The sequence below is a fragment of the Heteronotia binoei genome, chromosome 5, assembly GCF_032191835.1.
Source record: "Heteronotia binoei isolate CCM8104 ecotype False Entrance Well chromosome 5, APGP_CSIRO_Hbin_v1, whole genome shotgun sequence".
Classification (NCBI taxonomy): Eukaryota; Metazoa; Chordata; class Lepidosauria; order Squamata; family Gekkonidae; genus Heteronotia; species Heteronotia binoei.
The window spans coordinates 41,292,530-41,317,617 of record NC_083227.1 but is presented as its reverse complement, the minus strand read 5'-3'; the positions used below and the strand labels follow the sequence as shown (position 1 = coordinate 41,317,617).

The 25,088-nt window shown below is 42.5% G+C and overlaps 1 protein-coding gene across 3 annotated transcripts in view; it reads left to right on the top strand.

Annotated features, from left to right (window-relative positions):
- Positions 1 to 24,873, top strand: part of ZNF692 (zinc finger protein 692) — a 28,596-nt gene extending 3,723 nt beyond the window's left edge. For 2 of the 3 annotated variants that reach the window (XM_060239273.1, XM_060239274.1), the window contains exons 2-12: positions 3,055 to 3,260; positions 3,837 to 3,868; positions 10,615 to 11,133; positions 12,080 to 12,131; positions 13,798 to 13,944; positions 16,311 to 16,439; positions 17,950 to 18,012; positions 18,367 to 18,445; positions 20,373 to 20,487; positions 22,242 to 22,341; positions 24,479 to 24,873. In XM_060239273.1, coding sequence (XP_060095256.1) covers positions 3,055 to 3,260; positions 3,837 to 3,868; positions 10,615 to 11,133; positions 12,080 to 12,131; positions 13,798 to 13,944; positions 16,311 to 16,439; positions 17,950 to 18,012; positions 18,367 to 18,445; positions 20,373 to 20,487; positions 22,242 to 22,341; positions 24,479 to 24,782 — 1,746 coding nt within the window. In that variant the 3' untranslated portion in view covers positions 24,783 to 24,873. The remainder of the gene's footprint in view (positions 1 to 3,054; positions 3,261 to 3,836; positions 3,869 to 10,614; positions 11,134 to 12,079; positions 12,132 to 13,797; positions 13,945 to 16,310; positions 16,440 to 17,949; positions 18,013 to 18,366; positions 18,446 to 20,372; positions 20,488 to 22,241; positions 22,342 to 24,478) is intronic. The other variant, XM_060239275.1, reaches the window with a different exon arrangement.
- The last annotated feature ends 215 nt before the right edge of the window (positions 24,874 to 25,088 follow it).

The following is a 25,088-nucleotide window of genomic DNA, read 5'->3' as shown; positions in this document are numbered from 1 at the left end:
TTCCAGGCAGGACCAGTTAAAAAGATCATCCTCACTGGCCATGGTAAGCCCAAGTGCTTCTTAGTGTACTTCCCAGCATATGTGCAATATCATAAGACCTCTGGTCACTCTCTGAAACTGGACCCAGAACTAAAGTGGCGATGGGAAAACAAAACAAATCTTTTGAAATAATGCAAGGGGGTGCAAAATGGGAATTGAACACAGAATTTGCAACTAAAATTTGGCCAGTAATTTTCACTAGAGATCTGTGTGGATTAGTTTCTTAAAAGCAAATTCTACAGGATGTGAAGCAGCTTGATTGCATCTCATGCAACTACTACAATTCCAGCGAAAGTCATCAAGGGCTGTGTAGTTTTTGCAGTAGATTTCTCTGTGATCCTAAACATACCTGCATACATTCCACACCTGCCCCTTGCTTAGGAGTGTATGCCTGCTTTCTTAGTTTGTTTGATACATGTATGCCCTACTTTTTAACCAGACTGGTTACCAAAACATCTGACAATTTAAATCTATTGCATTTTATAATTAAGGACTGTTGCTCAGATGTATAATTCCATTTTTTTTGCCTTGCACAATAAATAAAGCTTCACTAAATGCAGCAGCAACTATTTAAGACCATGAAGATCCTGGTTCAAACCTTTACTGTACTGTGCACCTCTGCCCAGTGACCATGGGCAACTTGTCCTTTCACATCTTAACCTATTCACAAGGTTGGTGTGAGGCTAAAATGAGGAGGTAAGACTCATATATGCTACCCTAATCTTCTTTAGGCACTGACCTGAGTGGCCCAGCCTAGCCCAGTCTTGTCAGATCACAGAAGCTAAGCAAGGTTGTTCCTGGTTAGCATTTGAATGGGAAACCATCAAGGAAGTCCACAGTTGCTTTGCAGAGGCAGGCAATGTCAACAACCTCTGAATGTCTCTAGCCTTGAAAACCCTACAGATTCACCATAAGTCTGCTGATACTTGATGGTAACTTTCCTCCACCACCATTAAGCTTCATGGAGAAAAGGAGGAATAAAAATGCATTGCACTTATTTTTTCCGGTTTGGTCATTCTTTCTCGGGAAGAAGTTGGGTTGTGACCTACTGGCATTTATTATATTTGTATTACACCCTTCCTCCAAGGAAATGTGGGCAGCATACACAGTTCTCTCCTCCTCCATCTTATGCCTTGTGAATTAGGTTAGATGAAAGTGGCCTAAAGTCAGTTTATGTGCTTCATGATGTGGATTGGAACCTGGGTTTCCCCTGACCTAATCAATAACCATCCAACACACAGGACCCTAGACTGCATCCTGATAGATCTCCTAAAGCTCTTGCCACTGAAGCTACAGGAGGTCCTCTTAGTCCAGTGCTGCATGGCTTAAATGTAACTCTCAGGGTGAGTCTAGTCTTTTCCCCAAAAGCTGATTTCTGAAAGGTTCCTACACCTGCACCTCATTTTTATAGCTGTCAATATAGTCATGCGCACTGCTGCATCCATTCCTACCTAGTAAAGTAAAATACAGCAGTGCTGACATAACTGCTGTTTAAAAATTTCTCACCTGTCAAATTATTGTATTACCTATCTCTTTGTCTATGGGCACTTTCACACAAATAATGTCGTTTCAATCCAGTGACCATTTGCAAGTGGATTTTGCTATTCTGCACAGTAAAATCCAGTTGCAAAGTGCCCTGCAAGTGGATTGAAACTGCATTATTTAGTGTGTGTGTGAAAGTGCCCCATGACTAGTTTTTCAATACCTTTTAAAGCTTTTGGACCCCCTAATGAGTAGTAACTGAGATGTGAGTTGATACTTGTACAGGCAGATTGGGGCAGATGCCCCAATGTATCATTTATATAGTGCTCCAGGTTACTATGGCAAGCTCTGAGTGTGTGTGCATTTTATAAAAAAATTCCTTCCCTGGGAGGAGTCTTTTTGCAACGGACTCCAACTGGAAGATCCCAAACCTTTGGCAGAAGATAAAAAGTAGATCTCTCACACCTGAAGTCTGCATGCCCCAGGTCATAATATTTCTGCAAACAAACTGAACTGAAGGACCAGGACCAGTAAAATCAACTATTTGGTCAAATTACAAAGAAAAACATTGTGGAATTTTGAGTACTGAACTGTTACTCATTGGCCAGAACATGGGACATCCATCTTCAAAGTAGCTTCAGAGGCTAGGAGAGATCATTCTGTCCCATCTGTAAAATGGGAAAAAGAGGGATCCAGCTAAGTGGATCCTTGTGATTATTATCTCTTCTGTTTTCTGGCGTTATTAGGCATTCAACTCTAAGACTGCCCAGTACCACAGTCTCTTCATCTTATCAACAGCAGTCAGCTGGCCCATCTAATTCTTGGGCCCTATGTGAGCAAGCAGCAGTCACTTTCCTCTCATATTTATATAACTATCAGTATTTGTAAATGTGCTATAATATCACAGCAATTTATGTAGTGACTACAAAGGGCTCACTGATTAGTTTTAAAAAAAAAAATTTAAAATCTGTAAATTGTAATTACAGATTAAAATCCCTCTCCTTGATTGGCTAATTGACAGATGCAGGACTACTAAAGGGCACTGCATCTGTTCCATTCTCCCTGGACCAAACTCAATGAAGAGAAATTTAGAGAGGCATTTCCTTCCAACAGTGTCTTGGCTGGTAGAAGAAGGGAGGTTCCATCTGCCTCAAAAGCCTATCCTTTACACTACCTGTCACAGAAACACTCCTTTAAATGTTCCATGAGAGTTTACGAACCAAGGAAAAAGCCCTAGCCTGGATTCTATTTTGTCAATCATGATGAAGGATGATAAAACATTGGGAACCAGCTTTCATATTTGTTGATGGAAGCTTTCTCATAGGTTCAGGCTTCTAACAGAATCAAGAATCAAGCAGGACCTTTGTTAAGAATCTGTAACATAAATACCTTTATATGTAATTTGTTAGTTAACTAAAATTAGACCGTCGTGTTTTGACTGATGGTCCACATGCATTAAAAAACACATACTTGTAATTGGTGGGTCACAGCTCGGTAGAATTGTTGTGGATTTAACATTATTTTCTTTCACAGTGGGGTGGCTTTGGGATCATGGAACATGGACACCAGGGCCGCCAGCGGGCCTCCGAAACCATCCGCAAGCAGAAACGTAAGGAACTGGATGCCCGGCGCAGCAAATGCCGCATCCGTATTGGCAGTCATCTGGAACAATGGTGCCAGCTCAAGGAACAGCTGGGTTTTTCCTTGCACTCCCAACTTGCCAAGTACCTGCTTGATAGGTGAGGGACACATGTGTTTGTAGGAGTGCTCCCTAGACAGCATTTTCTTTCACTCATCTAATTTTGTCTGAACATAACCTAAAAGGCAAATGTTAGACTGCTCAATGGAACGTTTTGTACGCTGAAAGCCGTGATTGCAGTTTTGAATATGGGCTGGCCCCCTGTGTGGTTTACAAAAGCTGCATAATGGTGGCCACCTACACACAAGGGAAGGCTATCTTCCCAAACTTTGTCACCTGAGATCTTTTTGCTGAACTTCCAAGAGATCAAAGTGGGGGTTTTCTGTATACAAAGCTGGTGCTGATGCTGTACCACTGAGCCATGATTTCTCTTCTAAGGATTGTGTTAGGATTATGCCAATAAAGGTTTTTGGAATTGGATTGTGTGAGGGACCTGCTCTAACACCTTAGCTCTTAGAAAATCTGTATAAGGGGAGATTTTGGAATACGAGATGGAATCAAATTGTTTGTCTCTTAAATTAGGGTGCCTTATTTAGTAACAATTATGATTAACAAACTGCCTGGCTGTGTGTTCAGCTTGTTCACCTGTTGCTCTTTTTTCTTCTTTTTTATGCAGGTACAGCTCACAAGGCTGTGTGCTCAAAATGGGTAAGAGGTCTTGCTAGCTTTCTCTTGAGGGAGGAGGCCTTTGATTAATATTCCTTCATTTAATCTCACTGCAGCCTTTCTGAGAAGTACAGTCAATTGCCATAACTCAGTTTGAAGAATGGCGTAGCAGCGTGAGTGTTGCTACTTACTAATAGCAAGTGGACAGGGGGCTAATAGCAAGGAAGTTCAAGGATCGTGTTCTTCCAAAGTTTAGGATAAGCTTTGCAAACATTTATGATGCTGTGTTCCAAAAGGAAGAGGAGTTCAATCTCAGTCTGTAAAAGGCTCCCTGTACAAGAAGAAGATGATATTGGATTTATACCCTGCCCTCCACTCTGAATCTCAGAGTCTCAAAATGGCTTACAATCTCCTTTACCTTCCTGCCCCACAACAGATACCCTGTGAGGTAGGTGGGGCTGAGAGAGCTCTAACAGAAGCAACCCTTTCAAGGACAACTCTGTGGGCTACGGCTGACCCCCAAGGCCATTCCAGCAGCTGCAAGTGGAGGAGTGGGGAATCAAACCCAGTTCTCCCAGATAAAAGTCCGCACACTTAACCACTACACCAAACTGGCTCTCAAGAGAGAGGGATATGTCTTTCTCTATGGGGATATTACATCTTCGATCATAAGCCTTGCTTTTGCTTGTGTTGTGCTTCATCAGTTGCTGACATGGCCCTCAGCTGCAGTGTACTCCTCTGGTGCTAGGCTCCTCAGGTCACTGGAAGACCCCCTGGGATTTTGGCTTGTGATTTTCCCCCCAAACTACCAAAAGAATCAATGGAAATGGTCAATCATAAGTTCTTGCAGATGGTAAAAAGCATTATTTAAGAAGAGCTAGAAGCAATCCTTGTGTTCAGATAAAATCAAATGTCCTAGTCAGGAATGGAATTCTAGCAGGAACAGGACATTTATATGACTATGTTTACAGGGTTAACTCTGAATTTGCTAGAAAGCGTAAGCTACCAAGAGACGTGGTAGTAAAATTTACTACAAGAGATATGGTGGGAAGGATCTTAAATCAGCAATTTGAAAAAGTAATGGTGGTGGAGGAAAGCAGAGTAAGAATAATGAAGGAGCTGCCAAGGAAGGTCATAAGTGACAGAAGACAATTTAAGAAATTGACAGACAAGCTAAGGGTGAAGGGAATAAGATACAGATGGATTCTACCTGAAGGCCTTAGCTTTGAGTATAATAGACTGAGAATCACAATAGTAGATACGCAAGGCAAGGTTTTATGGATTACAAATTAATTTCTTGGAATGTAAATGGGCTAAATTTGCCGCAAAAAAGAAAAGCAACATTTCATTGGATTAAAAAGCAAAAATGTAATATAATCTGTTTAAAGGAAGTACATATTAAACAAATGGATTACAAATTTTTATGGAACAAATCCTTGGGTGAAGAATTCTTTTTATTGGCTAAGGAAAATAATAATAATAATAATAAAATTTTATTTATACCCCGCCCTCCCCGCCGGAGCAGGCTCAGGGCGGCTTACAGAGTGTGGCAAAAGCCATGTTGAACAATAAAACAATTATACATTTCTATACCATTTAAAATTTACCATTAAGTTTTACATAATATAAAAGTCTAAAATCAATCTAAAATAATCTCATCTCATTGCTATCTCAGTTATATTGATGTTAGTGATGGCATGGTGTTTATTTCAGGTTCCATCTTGGAAGGCTAGCCGGAAGAGGGCAGTTTTGCACGCCCTACGGAATTGGCTAATGTCCCGTAGGGCCCGCACCTCTTCCGGCAGCTGGTTCCACCATTGGGGTGCTTTTATAGAGAAGGCCTGTTCTCTGGTTATTTTTAGTTTGGCCTCCTTTGGCCCAGGTACTTCCAGAAGGTTTTGTGAGCTGGATCTCAGTGCTCTCTGGGGAACATATGGAGAGAGGCGGTCCCTAAGGTAAACGGGTCCTTGGCCATATAGGGCTTTAAAGGTAATAACCAGCACCTTGTAACGAACTCGGTAAACAACTGGCAGCCAATGCAGCTCCCGCAGCCCAGCCCGCACATGTTCCCACCGAGGTAGGCCCAATAGCAGTCTGAAAAAGAAAAAAGGAGTGATTTTTTATATTAAAAAAGAATTGGAGCCAAAATTGATTTTTAAGGACAGTGAAGGCAGATATGTTGCAGTGGAGGTGTTGATGAATGAGAAAAAAATGTTGTTGCTGGGACTATATGCCCCAAATGGGGCAAAGAATGCTTTTTTCAAGGATATTATGCAACAAGTAGACCAACTGACATATGACCAAATAATGTTAATGGGAGACTTTAATGGAACTATTAAGAACTCTTTGGATAGGTCCGGGAAAAAAAATACAGATGGCAAACTGCCAAAGTCATTTTTTGAACTAATAAAACAAGAAACTCTGGATGACGTATGGAGAAAGTTTAATCCTAATGTACGTGATTATACTTTTTTTTCCAGCAAGGCACAACTCCTTCTCAAGAATTGATATGTTATAGACTACTAAGGATTTGGGACTTATTACAAATAAGATAGAGATTCTTCCGAAAATAGGTTCAGACCATAATCCATTATTGTGGTTGGCTAAAGACAGGAAAAAAGTGAGGAAATGGAGATTTACTGCAAAATACAGAAATAGTGGCCTCTCTTGAAAAAGAAACTAAAGCATTCTTCCAAATAAATGAAAATTAGGACGTTCAATATCAAACCGTGTGGGATGCATATAAAGCAGTAATGAGAGGAATTTTAATTACATTGAACAACAAAGATAGAAGGGATAAAGAAAAACAAATGGTGGACTTACAAAAAGAAATTGGCAAAAAAGAAAGAGAATTGAGAAAAAGACCAGGAAAGAAATTTTTTTTTGCGGGAGATTACAATATTACAGAGTCAAGTGAGACATCTATTGAATAAGGAGGTGGAATGGAACTTAAAAAGACTGCAGCAGAAATCTTTTGAGGGTGCTAACAAACCTGGGAAATATCTGGCGTGGAAAATGAAGGAAAAAAGGGAGAACAAATTTATTAATAAAATTATAGTTGGAGGTAAAGATATCATGAATCAAGCAGGAATTAAAAGGGAATTTTATAAATACTATGCTAAACTATTTAAAGGCCAACAAGTAGATAAAGAGAAAATAGAAGCGTACCTGCAGAGAATAGAAGTAAAGCCATTAACAGAAACTATGGAAAAAAACTTTAAATGAACCAATTGAAAAAGTTGAAGTAGAAGCAGCAATTACTTCATTAAAATTAGGTAAAGCACTGGGTCCTGATGGTTTTTCAGCAAAATTTTATAAAGTACTGGCAGACGTATTAGTACCGAAACTCCAAAAATTGATGAACAATATCAGACAAGACGGGAAAGTGCCAAATACATGGAAAGAAGCAGTTGTTTCATTGATACCAAAGGAAGACAGAGATGCCACAAGTGTCAAAAATTATAGACCGATTTCATTGCTTAACAATGACTATAAAATCTTTGCAAGGATACTTGCAGAACAACTCAAACAGCACTTAAATATCTTTATTCAAGAGGAGCAAGCAGGCTTCCTCCCCAGAAGGCAAATAAGAGATAATATCAGAACAGTAATAGACATTGTAGAGTATTACGAAAAGCATCCAGAAAAAGAGGTAGCATTGTTTTTTGCAGATGCAGAGAAAGCTTTTGACAATCTTCATTGGGACTTTATGTTTGCGGTGATGGAGAAATTGAAATTGGGAGGTGATTTTATAAAAATGGTCAAGGCAATCTATACAGAACAACAAGCGAAACTTTGTGTGAATGCAGACTTGACAGAGAAAATGATAACTGGCAAAGGAACAAGACAAGGTTGCCCTCTATCTCCGTTGCTATTCATAATGACGTTAGAGATTTTACTGATGCAAATCAAAGAGTACTAAGAAATAGAGGGGTTGAAACTGAAAGGTTTTTCTTATAAATATAGGGCATTTGCAGATGATGTGATGTTCATTAATGAAAATCCATTAGAAGTGATGCCCTTGCTGTTAAGTAAAATCAAAGAGTATGGAGAGCTGGTGGGCTTCCATATAAACAAGGAAAAATCGAAAATTCTAAGTAAGAATCTGTCATTGAGCAAATAGAAAGAACTACGGAGTATAACTGGATGTGAAGTTACCTCGAAGATAAAATGTTTAGGTGTAGAGATAACGATGAAAAATATTGATTTGTACAAAAACAACTATGAAAAGCTTTGGCGTAAAATTGAAGAAGACATGTTAAAGTGGAATAACTTGAATTTGTCTATGCTGGGTAGGATCTCTGCAATTAAAATGAATGTTCTACCAAGAATTATGTTCCTTTTTCAAACAATTCCAATAGTGAAAGACAACAAACAATTTAATCATTGGCAAAAAAAGATTTCAGAATTTGTATGGGTGGAGAAAAAGCCAAGAATTAAAATGAAAATTCTGACAGATGCGAAAGAAAGGGGTGGTTTCCAGCTGCCTGATTTTAAGTTATATCATGATGCAATTTGTTTGATATGGATTAAGGACTGGATAACCTTGTTTAACAGGAAATTATTGGCATTAGAAAGCCATGGGAATGTTTTTGGTTGGCATGCTTATATGTATTATGGGAAGGCGAAGATGGTGGACTTTTCTCACACCATTATATAAGAAGAAATCTGTTGAATACTTGGAAAAAATATACTAAATATGGGGATGAGAGAAAGCCATTATGGATTATGCCAACTGAAGTCATAAAGTTGTCCTTAGATCCACAGGAAGACAAATGGTTATCATATAAACAACTGCTAAAAATACAGGGAGGCAAGGTGGAATTAAAACCGGCAGAAGAATTGCAGGACAAACTTAATTGGTACCAATTACAACAAATTAAAAGTTTGGTGGAGCAAGATATTAGAAATACAGGAATAAGACAAGAGCAAACATAACTCTTTTGTTCTGTTGGGTGAGAATGAAAAATTGGGTGAGAATGCAAAATTTATTTCAAAGGTTTATAAGTTATTATTGAAATGGTCTACAGAAGATGAAGTAGTGAAAACTCAAATGAAAAAATGGGCAATAAATATGAACAAAGAAATACAAATGGAGACATGGGAACACCTATGGAAGAACTCTATGAAATTATTGACGTGTTACAACTTTAAAGAGAACTGTTTCAAAATGTTGTATAGATGATATATGACACCTAAGAAATTAGCAGAAATGAATAATCAAATATCAGATAGGTGTTGGAAATGTAAAAAACACGAAGGTTCTTTCTACCATATGTGGTGGACTTGCGATAAAGCAAAAAACTTTTGGCAAATGATTTAACAAAAGATCTCTAAAATCTTGGGTTATGACATCAAGAGAGCACCAGATATCTTTCTGGTGAGATTACAAATGGAAAGTTTTCCGAAGCAAGATAGGACATTGTTGTGGTACTTGCTTTCAGCTGCAAGGACATTACATGCGCACGATAAAATGCCAGAGAAATGGGACTGGATCTTAAAAGTGTTACATTGGAGTGAAATGGATAAACTTACTAGAATCTTAAAAGACTGCAATTCAGAAAAATTTAAGGATGATTGGAAGCAATTCAGAAAAATTTAAGGATGATTGGGAGAAATTTCAAAAATATGTTGAAAAGCAATGAAAAGTCAAGAGACAGTAGTTTTTGACAATATTATCTGAACTTTTGAAGAAAAGATAAAATGGTAACATGGATTTCTGATCTGATATATAACTTAGTAGAAGTTAGACTATGAGATAAATATAGGGTTGGTTAATTTGAATAATAATAAATATATAGTCTTGGTTTATTTTATATTAAGGTAAACAGGAAGAGAAGATTCTATAAGCGTGAACTTTACCTTTTTTCTTTTTAATTGTTTTAAGCACCGGCGGAGGTCAAGAAACAGAGGGCTGGGGGGAGGTGGAAACTTTGCAATGTATTGATCAGTATTTTGAAATTTATGTTTGATAAATGTCTTTCAATGTGTTGCGAAAATGATAAAATTGGTTTTAAATGAGAAATGTAATTCTAGCAGGAGCTCCTTTGCATATTAGGCCACACACCCCTAATGTAGCCAATCCTGGAGCTTACAGTAGGCCCTATACTAAGCCCTGTAAGCTCTTGGAGGATTGGCTACATCAGGGGGGTATGGCTTATATTCAAAGGAGCTCCTGCTAGAATTCCACCCCTGGTCCTAGTCCTGATTCTGGATCTCTTTAAAACTCAGCTCAAGACTGAATGCTCCGTGAAATGCAAAGTTCCCACATGTTAGCACATCAGCAAGAAAGTTGCTCTGAGGGCACTTTGCCTGCATACTGATTGGAACCCAGGAGGACCTTTTGAAGATGCATAGATCAGTGTTTCTAGCCATTTTTAAAAAATATATAAATATTGTGTAACAAGTAATAATTTCTGTGGCATTATTATGTAAATGATGTTAATGGTATGCAAATAAGATCTGCAGATAAGCAGAACTTGTTCCTATCTTGTTTTAATGATACTCTTTGAGGGGCAATGAGTAAGGCTAAGTGGCAGTTCTCTTCGTCTGGTTTACTTTTTAAAAAGTGGAACAGTGGTAGTCTTCTGTTCCATAAACATTCCAGTGGGAGAACTAAGTAAACAACGTAAAAATCCCATACTTAGGATGGTGATAGGTTATATTGTGATGCAGAATTCTTGTAATGTGTAGATGAGAAATTTTGTATGTAGTGGAGGACAAGATCTTTCTCTGACTTACAGATTTCCTTCTCACTGACTTTATTCTCTCTCTCTTTTGTCCCCCAGGACAGGACAGTTCCAGTGTTACTGGTGGCACCCCTCTTCCTTCTGATGCATTGCAGTACCTTGTGGTCCTTTCTCACAACCATAGCCAAGAATGCAGCTTCATCCCTGATGTGAAGTCCTCATTGCTGGAACAGAAAGGAGCTCTGGGTGGCCTGGTCTGGGAGTGCCTGGCGGGTCACACTTTCTCTTGGAGCCCCCCCAGTCCACTGCCGTCTACGCCACCTTCCCGCAAAGCAGCTTCCAGACGCAGGGAGGAGAAAACAGCAAGTTCCAAGACCAGCCCTCCCCCCTCCCCTATCATCCGACGCCGGCGCTCCCTCCGCAGGGCAGCTGCAGCCCATGCATTTTCTTTAGCCCTCGCTTCTGACTCCCCATGTCCAGTGGATGAGGCAGAGCCACCTTCGAAGGAAGACAGGCAGGGCACTGCAGACCAAGAACAAGCAGCATGCTTGTCTCCCAGCGGTGGAACAGGCCTGGACGAGGAGGCAGAACTGCTTGATAGCGACAAGACCGAGATGGGTAAGTGTGCTTGGCAGGCAGATACCAGCATGAAGTTCTCCAGCTTCAATGTTGGGGATTGGAAAGGGTCTTCATTGGTGGAGGGCAGGAGGCAGTTGCTTGGGATGCCATGGTGGTGGTACATCAGGCACAGTTGAACTACGTGCCATTAAACTCAAGAGATTTGAGAAGCCTGGCCCACGTATGCCTCTCTGAGGTCTTTGGCGCAAGTGTGGAATTTTTAAAAAAAAATCTTGCTACCAATTGAACTACTTAGTCTGTGACTAGCCTGATATTATCAGAGCTTGGAAGCTAAGCAAGGGTGGGAGACGACCAAGGGGGCTGCTCTGCAGAGGAAAACTGTCTCTGCTCATCTCTTGCCTTCAAAGCCCCATGAGATGGAACTTCATGGGGTCACTATGAACTGGTTGCAACGCAACAGCACACTTTACTTACTTTTAAAGTCTTGCTTTGAGCTCTCATGACTACTGAGGAACTAAATACATATTAAATGCTCAAAACCCATGGGAGGGCAGGGGTTCTGAGCGGGTTTCCACTGTTGCTATTCCCAGGGCTTTTTTGTAGCAGGAACTTATTTGCATATTAGGCCACACCCCCTGACACCAAGCCAGTCAGAACTGTGTTCCTATGCTGTTCCTGTTAAAAAAAAAAAAAAGTCCTGGCTATTCCCAACCCTGCCACTGGGAATTGGAAGGTGTGATAAAGAAGCTGCCTTGTGTTGAACCAAACCCTCCACCTAGCCTAGCACTATCTGCTGTGGGGCACTAAGAAGGAAACTAATGTCATACGATACCCAGGACTGGTTGCAAAAGAGCTCTTGATGGCTTGCTCATTTTGCCTGTCTGATCTAAGGAATGGCTGTGGTCATCATAATTTGCTGCTCCCTCAACTGTGTTAGATGACTCTATCATTCCAGCTGTTAACTGCCCCATATTTTCTTTTGCAGCAGCTCCCTCCCAAGGGGTTCCAAGTAGCATAGAAATCGCAGTACCTGAAAGGTCAGTACTTTCCTCTTGCTCTTCTCTAATCAGCCCCACCAGCTATCATGGTCCCATCAGCACCTCATAGGGGCTGAGGATCTTTATGTCTGGCGAGCACCAGCTGTTGCCATTAAGCTGATGTGTTACATCTTAATAGTACCTGCCATTCCTTTTCTGTGCATAAGTGGTTCCATTCAGAACAGCAAAGCAGCTTCTGCAGAGAGGATGGAAATTATGGGATAACAGAAGATCATTTTCTGCCTTGTCTAAAAATCCCGATCACAAAGGATAAGAGTGACCTGAAGATCATCTACTAGAAGAACCTCCAGCCAATGAGTCTGGACCCCATCTGCTCCCCACTGCAAGGGCAATGGTTGTGGCTCCTCAATGTACAGGCAAAAATGGGGGGAGCAGGGACTTTGGGTATTCTTTCTGCTAGCAGGCCAGTAGCAGAGGGAATGAATTTGATAGTGGAGGGTGTCGGCTTTTGCATTTGACTGTGCAGTGGCAGCACCAGTTGTACAAGGTCTCTGATCAGTGTCTATGGCTATCATAAGACCACTTTAGGGAGAAGAAGAAGAAGAATTGCAGATTTATACCCCACCCTTCTCTCTGAATCAGAGACTCAGATTGGCTTACAATTGCTTTTATCTTCTCCCCCCACAACAGACACCCTGTGAGTTGGGTAGGGCTGAGACAGCTCTCACAGCAGCTGCCCTTTCAAGGACAACCTCTGCCAGAGCTATGGCTAACCCAAGGCCATTCCAGCAGGTGCAAGTGAAGGAGTGGGGAATCAAACCCGGTTCTCCCAGATAAGAGTCCACACACTTAACCACTACACCAAACTGGAGGCATAGTGTGCCTGACATGTGTGTGTGCTTGGCCAGCCATTTCTTCCACCTCCCTTTTCAAACTGACCCTCCAGGAAGCTGCGATTCACTGATCAGGCTGCAGTTTGATCTGCTTTACATTTGTTCCCATTTACACATATCATGTGAACCACTGAAAAAGCCACATCTCCTTACACTATAATGTATGGCTTCAGAGGTCAGATGTCCCACACCAAAATTGCCAACACAATTTTAGGAGGCTGCAACAGACTTTCATTACTGCAGAATTAGGATCGTGGAATCATGTTCTGTGAAAGGGGTGTGTTTTCCATCCAATCATGCCTGGCCCAATTAGGATAGTATCTCACTCTTCCTCCAGGTGGCTCAGACTATTGGAAGAATGTTCTGTTCATGGTTCCACCCCACCCCCCTTTGTAGCTGACCTATGTCCTCCCCTGGCCACTGTTGAGCAAACAGGTGAGGGTATAGCTCAACATAAGAAGAGCCCTGCCAGATGAGACCCATGACCAGCATTCTGTTTCATGCAGTGGTTAACCTGCAGATGTGCTCACATAGCAGACTCTGAAGAGCTCCAACAGGATCTCTCCAAGCTGAGTGACTGGGCAACAGTTTGGCCGATGAAATTTGCTGTGAGAAAGTGCAGTAGTCTTTACCTTTGTGTCCTGCTTGAGAATTCATGGGAGCATCTGGCTGGTGTGATTTATCAGGGTGGCTTTGATACTGGTAGTTCCCTTGGTCTTAAGGTCAGGAGCGGCTGAACTAGTTGGTCTGTTCCCAGGGAAAAGATCTTTGAGCTCTGCATCCTCCCCTTTCATTTTGTTCCCTTTCTGCAGCACTTTGCCACTGCCAGAGGGAAGCCCAGAGTCAGAGCCTGACCAACCAGAGGAGGAAGAAGGAGGAGGGGAGGATTTGGCAGTGGAAGACCACTTGGCATACATAGATGACCTGCGAGATGAAAATTATCATCCTTCCTTGGACAGGTAGGTTGGAGTTTAGGAGGCATCTTGGAAGCAACTTCTAATTTGGTGCTGATGCCTGAAGAGGAGACAAAGCTGGTACCTTGAACAAAGGGACTCTTGTGTGTGACTCCTGCTATGCATATGAAGGTCACTCTCTTCTTACCTTGACAACCTGTTTTTTGCTCACCCTTCAGGTCAAAATGCATGTGATTATAGACTGGAATTCCAGAAATTTTGTTAGGCCCTACAATTCCAAACGTTTTGTTAGGGGGGATGATAAAACCTGGATTGGGGCTGCAGTCCTGGGGAAAGAGGATATATGTCTGTGTGGACTTTTCCCTGTATCATTTCCTTGATTGGAAATGCCCCCGTCCAGGGGTTGGAAAAAGTACAAGTATCCAAATCGTGACTGGCCTTTTTCCCTAATGAAGACTTACAGCTGCTTTGAGGGGTCAGCCCTGGTTCATATTTCCACCTCCAGCCAGCTTGTTTAAAACCAGACTATACATCTTGATTTCCAGCTCATGGAGATGCTTTTGACAACATCTATCACTGCCATCCTGAGAGTAACTTGTCCAAGAGGCTTTCAGGATATATGTCTGAGCCTAAACTAATAGAAAATGTAGCACACTTATTTCAAGTGAAAAGGAAGTTTTAAGTAAAGGTGAGGAGAAGAGGTAGGATTACAAGGGCTGTGATTCAGAATAAATATAGACCTAATTTTGAGAATCAGCCATCTCAGGGCCACTTTCCAAAGTCAAAATGGAGGCGGGGGGAGTATAAAATGTAACTACTAGATAGAACCACTTTGTATGTTGAAGATTTCTAGTGAAAAGGACGGGTTTCTGCTCTTGATGGGCAGGAACAGACAAAGCACAAAGTCTTTTTCTTGGATTTTTGAATATTAGTGCTCAGTTATCCAGTTGGGTTAATTTGCAGCCCATTTACCTGGTCAAGGATGGGGCATGTTTTGTAGGCAAATCACAAAGACGGGTGGGGAACTTCGAACAGATCATTCTTCTAAGTCTTGGAGGAAAGGTGAAATGAAAATGTGCAAGATAGATTAGCAAGGACAAAAGGGGGAATTGGTCTGGGATGAAATGTGGATGCAAACTTCAGGAAAGCTAACTCATCTTTCAGCATGATAGGGAAAAGACAAACTTTCTAAATAAAGCAGAATAGGTTTGTTTGGCTATACATTCTCTGCCCCAAAAATGAAGGCCTTGGAGAATGCAGCAATGATTTATTTTAACTGCTTCTCTCTGACTTCAGAGTATCTCTTTACCCTTAGGATCTGGACCAGGGGTGTGTCATTGTATTCAAAGCCAAGCAGTTTCTATGCACGTGCTGGGAAAGTGAAAGTAACAGAACTGCCAGGTAGATCATCTAAGTGACAGAAGGTGGCTGGTTGCCAGATTGCATCAGCCTGGACAATGTCAGCATGACTCAGCAGCAAGCTGATTGGTTACCTGGGTGGATAGTCTGTATAAATGTACAAAGACACTTTACTGTGGGATATGTATGGTGGAGTTGCAGCGGAGCATTCTGTCGGTTTGGAGAGTGGAGGTGTAAATAAATTGTATATAGTGGTTTTATCACTGCTGTGTGCAAGCCTTCATTCTTTGCATCACTAAAGACCACCCTCACTAAGCACAGGCGCATCAACAGGGTGGCCAGACTTGCTTAACGTAAGAGCCACATAGCATAAATGTCAGATGTTTGAGGGTCACAAGACATGAACATCAGGCATTTGGGAAATGGAAGGAAGAAAGGAAGGAAAGAAGGCAAATAGATGGGGGAGGGTGGAAAGAAAGCAACTTTTAAGTGCATTCTCCAAGTCAATGGTTAGCTTGGAGAAGTGATTTAAAGAGAGAAATGCTGACCAATGGGGCAGAGTGGGGGGCCTTCAAGAGCCGCACAATATGTGCAAGTCCATGTGGCTCCCAAGATGCAGTTTGGTCACCTTTGATATGGACAGTGTACAGACTGGGCTGAGTGAAAGGGATGATCTTGACTGAATGCCATGCTGGCTTCACCAAATCTAAAGCATAAGAGAATGTCACTCCAGGTGCAATCAGGTAAATACACAGCCCCAATGTATTGAGTGTTTTAGTGGTTTTGCCTCTAAGCTCCTGAGCAGGCAGCATTGTAACACAGGAGAGGCAGGTATAAATTCTATGCCATAGTTAGGCCTGCTTCTCTATGCCATGGTTAGACCTGCCATTTTTATATTCATACCAGAGGCTGAGGTAATTTATGTGGTAATGTCCAATAATGCTAACCTGCAAATGTTGCTCTATTTGTTAATGTTTCTTTGATGCCTACAGCAAACCAAACACCAGTCAGAAGCAGGCATTGAATTCTGTGTAAATTTTGCTGATCTGTAGGGACTCCAGGCTGCCAAGACCTCAACACCTGGCCAAGTGCTTCAAGAGGCCTGCAAAAGAGAACCAGCTGTCCAGTGAACTGTTTCCCCCCAGCCACAGCCCTTCTGAGGAGAAAGGTGGCGAAGCAGGGTGAGAGAGACAGAGAGGTGGATTTTTACCCTAGACAGAGCACCAGAAATGTGGAGCCAAACGCCCAAACTCTTTTAGTTACAAAAGAGGGGCGTGGCCAGAGGAGTGACACAGGCACATTTAGCCTGTGATCTTAAGTGAACTGGGCCGATGGATCCACATTCAGCTCTGAAGCTGAAGTTATATTGCGTCCCTTCCCCCATTTTGTATGTTGGTTTAAATTACATTTTCATGTTTCTTATAAGGCAGTTTGAGTCCTCAGTGGAGAGAAAAGCAAGGCAGAAATACTAAAGTAAATAAATATAAATAAGTGACACTGAGCAAGAACATTCCAGAAACTAGGATGAAATTAAACACCACACAGACACGTGGTGTGCTGTGCCTCCCAGTTTTTTTTTTTTAAAAAAACAATTACTGTGGTTTGTGTATGTGTGTTGGATTTTGATTGGAGCAGCAGTCTGGGTGGATGTGTGTGTGCATGCATGTGCACATGCACTTAGCTAGGGTTGGCAGATCCAGGTTGGAAAACTACTGGATTTTGGGGGGGGGGGGGGGGTGGAGCCTGGGAGGCCAGGGACCTCAGTGGAGTAAGAGGCCGTAGTCCACCCTTCAAAGCATCCATTTTCTCCAGGGGCACTGATCTCCATAGTCTGGAGATAAACTGTAATTCCAGAGGATCCCCTGGTCCCATTTGGAGGCTGGCATCCCTACACTTAACCCTTTCCCCAGTTAGAATTTCCCCAAGTTGCTGTTCACCCTGCAGGGCAGTTGAACATGGATCTAGTAACAGGATGGCTGCTAGACAAATTCATGGTTCTAAGAGGGTTGTGACAAGCCAAACAGAGTCTCTATGATTAAGGCTAATATTCTAATTGCTGAGATCAAACAGGACGACATGACTGTTATATCAGACCTATCTGACAGACTTCAAAGGTGCACCTGTTTGATTTTTGTTTAATGCGCACATACATGAACTCTGGATTTATATTGCAAAGCAATCCATGGAAACACCTTTGATTAGTTTTATACCATTCAGAATTGGATGGCTTCTAAAAGAATCCGGAAAAATTATAGTTTGTTGAGGGTGCTGAGAAAGAGAGCCATAGCCTTCCTATATGGAACTACAATTCCCAGGGTTCCTGGAATGACTATGACTGAAACCAAAGATGATGTAGTGTAGATATATCCTGAGGGCTACTTTGTTTGATAAGGATGGGACTTGTGAATGCTCCATTGCACCAAGGATTGGCTCAGCACCATTTCTGTTTCTTTCCTATACTGCAATTCACTGCCTAGTGGAAATCTTTGAGATCTTCAGGGTTCACTTTGGCTCCCGGGTAACCAGAGCAACTGGTCTAAGCCCCCAACACTAACAGGACTCATCTATTCCTACCACCAATTTTTTCAGATTGGTTGCTTCCCCAATATTAGCCATAATGGCTGCCTGATAGCCCTTCCTGAGAGAGACTTCTTTTTTTGTTTTCAGTGGCTAAGCTTCTTTTTCTTATAGATGTAAGAAGCAGGCGCAGCCTGGTGATGAAGATGTTGCCCAGATTGGTCCAAAGAGAATCAGGTGGGTGATTATGTGTTGCTTTATCAGAAACTCTGACAGATACATCCTTAGATTATTTGCAGTGCCATCCATCTTAAACAGAGTTACACCCTTCTAAGCCCATTGACTCAAATGATTTTAGAAAGGTGTAATGGAGTGTAGGATTGCAGGAGGATTATGGGTTGAAGGCCTTGGAAACTGCTAGCTGCTAAGAGGGTGTAATAAGGCCTCACATTCAAGGCCCTAATGGAGGGATGAGGGACACATACCCCCACTGTTCCTTAAGGCTGTTCTGGTCTTTGAGGGCTGGTGTTTTTAGGGGTTTCCTCTTCCTCTCTCCTTCTCTTCTCTCATGCCCATCCTTGCCCTGCACAGGAAGGCAGCCAAGCGAGAGATCCTCCTCTGTGACTACGATGGCTGTGGGAAGATTTTCTCCAACCGGCAATATTTGAATGTAAGTGGCCAGAAACATTGCTGAGGTGAGGAGGCAGCACACAGAGGGCTGCTCTGAGAATAAGCCTTGCTCCTGAAAATGCCGGTGTAGTGTTGCTCAAGCAATCAAGCAGGTCCTTCCTAACTCATGACCTGCTGTTGCCCCATGACTATCCCCTACTACTCCCAGTGCCTGCTGGGAAGCTAGGGCTCCCAACTTCTAGGTGGGCCTCAAATTACAACTGTAATTGTTAGGATAGAACTGTGGGATTTAAATTTTGTAAACAAATATAAATAAAACTGATGCTCAGATTATCAAGCAGTTCTTGTGGAGAACATGGCTGCTTCAGAGGGTGGACTGTTTCTATGGCATTATACTGTGCCTCCCTTCCCTTTCCCTCCCCAAACCTCACCCTCAGCAGGCTCCACCCCCAGATCTCCAGGAATTTCCCAACTTGGGGTTCACAACCCTGTGGGAATCACAGTCCTGGCTGCCATGTTTCCTGATGATGTTACATGTTTGTCATATCATAAGGAAACATGGTTGGATTGGACTGCCAGGACAACCAGGTGTACCAGGCAGTCTGAGCATCATGCTGAGGTAAAAGTTTGTTATCCTTTGTTACCATCCTTGTGCAGTGCCCCTAGTGCTTATACAGCAAATACCAATTCCCCCAATGGTGATGCCTAAAACTCACAATACAGGAAACGTGACCCTAAGGCTTATCCAGTTATCACCCTGCCAGGGACAGCAATGAAAAGTGCAGACAAAGGAACTGTGAGCTGGGCTGGCAGAACTAGTAGTTTAATGGGGGAACAAAGAAAGTGCCTTTACCCCAGGTTAGACCTTTTGTCCCTCTGGCTCACTATTGCTTGTTCTGGTTGGTGTCAGCTGTCCAGCATCTCAGCTAGAGAAAGACCTTTCCTATCACCTGCTCTGTGAGAGCCTTTGATGCCAGATACCAGCAAGGCAGTCATGGGACCTTCCACATGCAGAGCTGAGCCACAGGGCTGTGCTCGGTGGCTTTCCTAATTAATTCTTCTACTGAAAAAAATGTGTGTCCCACAACCTCTTGGGTTACTGTAGAACATTTCCGTTGGGGTGCCCCACCCTCACCTTTGGTGACTGCCAGCTCTGAGGACCTAAGCAGCAGGTTATATGGAGCAAAGTTGTATTTGTAAATACAAGATTAGATGGAACCTCTGTGGTCAGGGGTCATATGCTCTGTGCAGGGGAGGGGAGCTGGTGAGAGCACCAGTCTAGCATCTTTTTTGACTAGGATGTTTTGTGAGCCGCCCTGAACCTGCTTTGATGGCGGGGGGGTGGGGGCAGGATATAAATAAACTAAACTATCTGAGTGGCCCAGGTTCAGCTCTTCACTGTGCTCTAGAAGCTCCTTTGGTGAGCTACACATTCTCAGCCTAACCTCCCTCACAGGATGGCTAGGATGATCGTTATAAGGATAAAATGGAAGAAGGGAGAATGGTGATGTTTTGAAGGTTCACTGGGAGAAAAGTGGGGGATAAATATCTACATAAATTAATTCTAGTTAACAAGCAACCATGTCAGGCTTTCTCCTTCATCACATCATGCTTGGCCATATCCTAGCTTGAACAGTGTGATCTTTGGGTTTTTGACAGTAAAGTGATTTCTGCTGCCCTGGAATATGTGTTTTGTGTCACATGAAATGCTACAAGGTCCATTTCTGATGTTACAGTTTTTCTTTTTTAATGATGTTGTTATTATTATATTACTTAAAATCCCTAGGTGCTCCTCAAAAAATTAAAAATGAAGCATGAGTAATATAAAGGGATCAGTTATCCCCCCAGTGTGATATTTCATTCCCTCGTGTTGCTTGTTTCCTTGCACACACATCCCCTTTTCCCTCCTAAGCTACCTTTATCACAGAAATACTCATCTTGTATTTTGGCTACCTTTTTTATTTTAGCACCACAAGAAATACCAGCATGTTCACCAAAAAACCTTCACCTGTTCTGATCCCAGCTGTGGCAAGTCTTTCAACTTCAAGAAACACCTCAAGGAGCATGAGAAGCTTCACAGCGGTGAGCCCGCCATAACCTCTCTCTGAGGATTGTGGGGTCCCTTCTCCCACTCCAGCCCTGAAACAGAGGTTTTGCCCTGCCTTCAGCTGGAGCCTTTTTATACCTTTTGATCCCTCCAAAATATCCGCACATATTTTCCTTCTTCGCCAAGCTGAGCTATCTGGCTATTTGCTGTGCAGTGGTACATCTGTTACAGATACTAGCAAAGGTGGGCTGTGGCTCAATGGTAGAACATCTGACTTTGTATACAGAAGGTCCAAGGTGTTCAGTCCTTGGCATCTCCAGTTAAAAGAGTCAGGTAATGTGAAAAGCATCCGCCTGAGACCCTGGAAAGCTGCTGCCAGTCAGAGCAGGCAATATTAACCATGACAAAGCAGTGTACTGACTCAGTGGAAAGTAGCTTTGTGTGTGTGTTTGTACTGATATGATTGTCTTTTGATGCTGGGGTTTTTGAAGATCATTTGATTGCTTTATAATGTGCATTGCCTTTCCCAACACTCCCTGCCATACAGAACAGCTCTTTTGCCTCTCCTGAGAAAGCAGTACAAGAAAGGCTGCCCTCCTTTTCTTCCATTTCGCCACAGCATGAGCAGCCAGGATAAGGGAGGAAGTAGTGCGAGCAAATCAGCGGCTCTCAGCACGACCAGAATGCTTGTGTGAATGCCAGCTGCAGCTGAACCCACATTTTCAGGAAGATGCCAGAAGCAGGCTGGTGGTTAGTTGCAGAGATGAACAAGCTTGCTTGTGGGTGCATTAGAGAAATCTTTCTGGAAGGCAAGACTGTATATGTGAAACTGTCTTACACCACGTCAGGTCATTGGTCCACTAACAGCAGCAGCAATTCTCCAGGCACTCAGAGAGAGACAGAATTTTCCTGGCAGCTGCTGCCTGAAATGCTACAGGTGGAGATGTTAGGGATGGAACTTAGAACCTTCAGCATGTCAGGCATGTGCTTTAATTATAGATAGGAATATGAATATGTAGCTGTAAAGATTGTTTTACATATATTTATTGCTTAGAAATAAGTATAATGTTTGGCAAAAAATTGTTGCCCATCCCCTGCCTCGCAGCCTGTTCCCTTTGCTCTGTAAGGTTTTGCCAGAATCTATCACAAGACTTCTTGAGTAAATGCAGAATCTTTAATGAAGAAACATATAGCAGACACTTGTAGCATGTATACGCAAAGTTACTGACCTTGCCAGACAGATACAAAATTAAACTTACAATCCAAATATAGGTTAATAGCCTGTCACTCCTCCTGCCTAAATGTCTCCCGCGCAAAAGTCTTTGAATTATTTTTTAGGCTGTATTGTTACTCTTCCCCAAGGTTTCATTCTAGTTTACAGACTTCTTCCATTGGTACCTGTCTTCCATTATGAAGGAGATGAGATTAGGCCCCTGCTTCCCATAGTGGTTTACCCTCTATGGTGGCCTCCTTTGTTACTAATACTATCCTACATAAAACCTTAAAAGAATACAAAAACCATATATTAGTGTTAGTGGGTACTGATGTTATAACACATGGGTTAATACAGGTGTAAATATATGTGTATGTACATGTGAGAATACATACAATAATACAGTTATATGAATATGCTTTGGATAATTGGCTCTTCATCAGCAATGGCAATACTATTAGGAAAATCCATAGCCTGTTTTCTAAAACATAAGCTTGAAACCAATCTTTGTCAGGGACTTGTACCTGACATGCTCTAGAATAACCCCCGAGGTGCTTTTTTTCCTCCTTCCAACAGATAAGCGAGACTACATCTGCGAGTTCTGCGCCCGCTCCTTTCGCACTAGCAGCAACTTGATCATCCACAGGCGGATCCACACAGGAGAAAAGCCATTACAGTGAGTAAGCCCACAACTTTCTGAGAGGTGGCTCCTGCCCGTCATCTTGCATTTTCATATGTAAATTTTGTTGAAGAGAGCAACCACTAAGCAAATCTTTTATCAATTGAAACTTGAACATACTGACAATCTCTCTAGCCCACATACATATTCTTATGCTTTATCTGCTCTGCTACTAATTTTTGTTAAGAAAAATAGACATGCTGCAGCATCAGTCTGGTGCACAGAGAATTAACTGTAAGGCCAGGGCTGCGAAAAACATTCTGCAGGCACACAGACAATCTGAGAATGCATAGGTAACCTTTGCCAGTTTTCCAAGCCTTGGAGAAGATTTAACCATTCATAGCATCATATAAACGGCAAATTAATCTCTATTTTTTGTTTTAAGCATTTAATGTTTTATATTCCTATTTGCAATTACATAGGTAGGCCTGTACTCTGTGCTAAAATATCTTAAACTGATGACCCAAGTTTTATGGCAAGGAAAGCCTAGGTTCTGTGCTCTTTGCAAACCAAAGTTGACCGTATCTGGATGATTGCTCTTCCTGTGCATTCCTTACCCTTTGATTGTTGCTGTTTTGCATAACTTATTCTGGTTGTGCCAGCCAGAGAGAGAGGTTTGCAAAGCACAGAGGTCCTTTCCCCAACCACTGGAAATTCATTTCAGCCACCTTGATGGCATTGCCCACCTACTTATAGCCTGCCAGAAGACTTACTTCTGTGCTCAGCAGCTTAAGATCTTCTACTGTGGCCTTTTTCTGTGTGTTCCTCCTACCTTCTGACATCAGACAGATTCTTTTCTGTTGTGACTTCCTGTTTATGGAGCTTCCTCTCCACAACTGTCAAATGAACACTTCCTTTATTTAGTTCCAGGTGCCTGGTTAAAACCGTTCATCTGGTTCTAGTTTCTCGAGAGGGTTTTGGGAGACAGTCCTGTGAAATGTTCTGGTTCTGTTTGCCCTTTTATTCTCACAAAGGCTGCTTGTCTTAAAATCCTCACGAGATTAGCTGTTGTGGAGTTATCTCCAAGGGCTTTGTTTTGGTGGCAAACTGGTCCCAGAAATCTGGTATGCAGTATGCATTTTCTTCACCGTTATTCTTTGCCTGACTGGAAATGGATCGGTGTTGCCATTATCTCAAACAAAAATGTGCATTACTATATGCAATGCAAGGGTTTTAGGATAGTTGCCCCGCTTCCATTTAAGCCAGAGGACCAGCAAGGAAAGATCAGCTTAGCATGATTGGAAATACCTGCTAAATGTCTAGATGCCTGTTGCCTCTCCCCCGCCCTGGTCTGCCTTAGTCCTGTTGATGAGACATGTGCTGCTGGAAGTTCTGGGCTCAGAACTTAATTTTCAGGCATATGGGAGTTCGTTGGATTGGGACCGTGCCATGGCAGGGGAAAGAGAATTAAGCGTTTCCCCCAATCCCGTTTTCTCAACCCGCAAGGGCTCTGGAGAGCCACTTTGTTCTCCAAGAGGCATTAGTGTATGTGGATAGTGATGGGCTACACATAAATTTCCTCAGTGGGACAAATAGTAGCTCTCCAAGGCCATTTCGGGTTGGGAAAAGAGTGGGGTGTTGAGGCTTAAGTGGCCCAATCCCAACCTGTGAACTGAAATAGGCAGGCTGGGTATGGGGGAGAGGCCAAGAACAGCACAGCATATAGTTAGACCTTCCCTTCCTTCCCCACCTCTCCCCTTTGATTGCCTTGGCTTTTTAAGCTCCTGAGCAGAGGGTGCCTCTCTTTGTGATTTGAACCACTTTGGGAAACAATTGGCTGAAAAGTGGGATATAGATAAATCCACAGCTAACATATAGGATGAATCATCCCAGGGAGTTGCAGTTGCCATGAATTTTTTTTTTAAAAAAACTTTTTAAAAATGTTAGATCATATACTGTGGAGAAAGGTAACTCAAATCACACCCTCCATGTTCAAAGAGGAGGTTATCCCCTGAGATGCTGAAGACAAACTGGAGAAAATAGTGAGAGCCGTTGCATCTTATTTGGGAACTTTTGGGTGCCCTCTGATTGGACACTGACAGAGAGACAGTACTGATCCAAATGAACCATTGGTCTCCTTTACCATGGCCATGCTTGTGTGTGATTCTGTCCTCCATCCCTCTTCTTTACACAGGTGTGAAATCTGTGGGTTCACCTGCCGCCAGAAGGCCTCTTTGAACTGGCACATGAAGAAACACGATGCGGACTCCTTCTACCAGTTTTCCTGCGACCTCTGTGGCAAGAAGTTTGAGAAGAAAGACAATGTCACTGCTCACAAGAGCAAGAGCCACCCTGAAGCAGCCGCTGGGCCTCCCCAGCTGGTGCAGGAGCCCCCAACCCTGTGTCTCCCAATAGCAATGGAGCCTCAAAGCCATCCCAGTAACACAGAAAAGTGCAGAGAGGAGTCTGTCCTTGCTGCCATGGTCGCTATGAACTGAAGGAGCTGACAAAACAAGAAGTGCAGTGGCAGAGAGAAATCCTGACTAATCCTGCTAGCAACAAAAGAACTCTAGAAGTGTCTCCAGTAAGACATTGAAACTTTGTGGCTGACAGAGGATTGCAACTTAGATTACAGAGCACCACCACTGAAACCTTAGGGGGCTGAAACGAAAATCCTTGAGGCAACACCCTTCTAACTACATTTCCTGAGCACAGCTCCTTTCTCATTTTGTTTTAGCAACCAAAGACAGTCTGGGCCTCAGGCATCCCTGGTTACAGAATGACTAGGTAGTCCAATAGGAGTT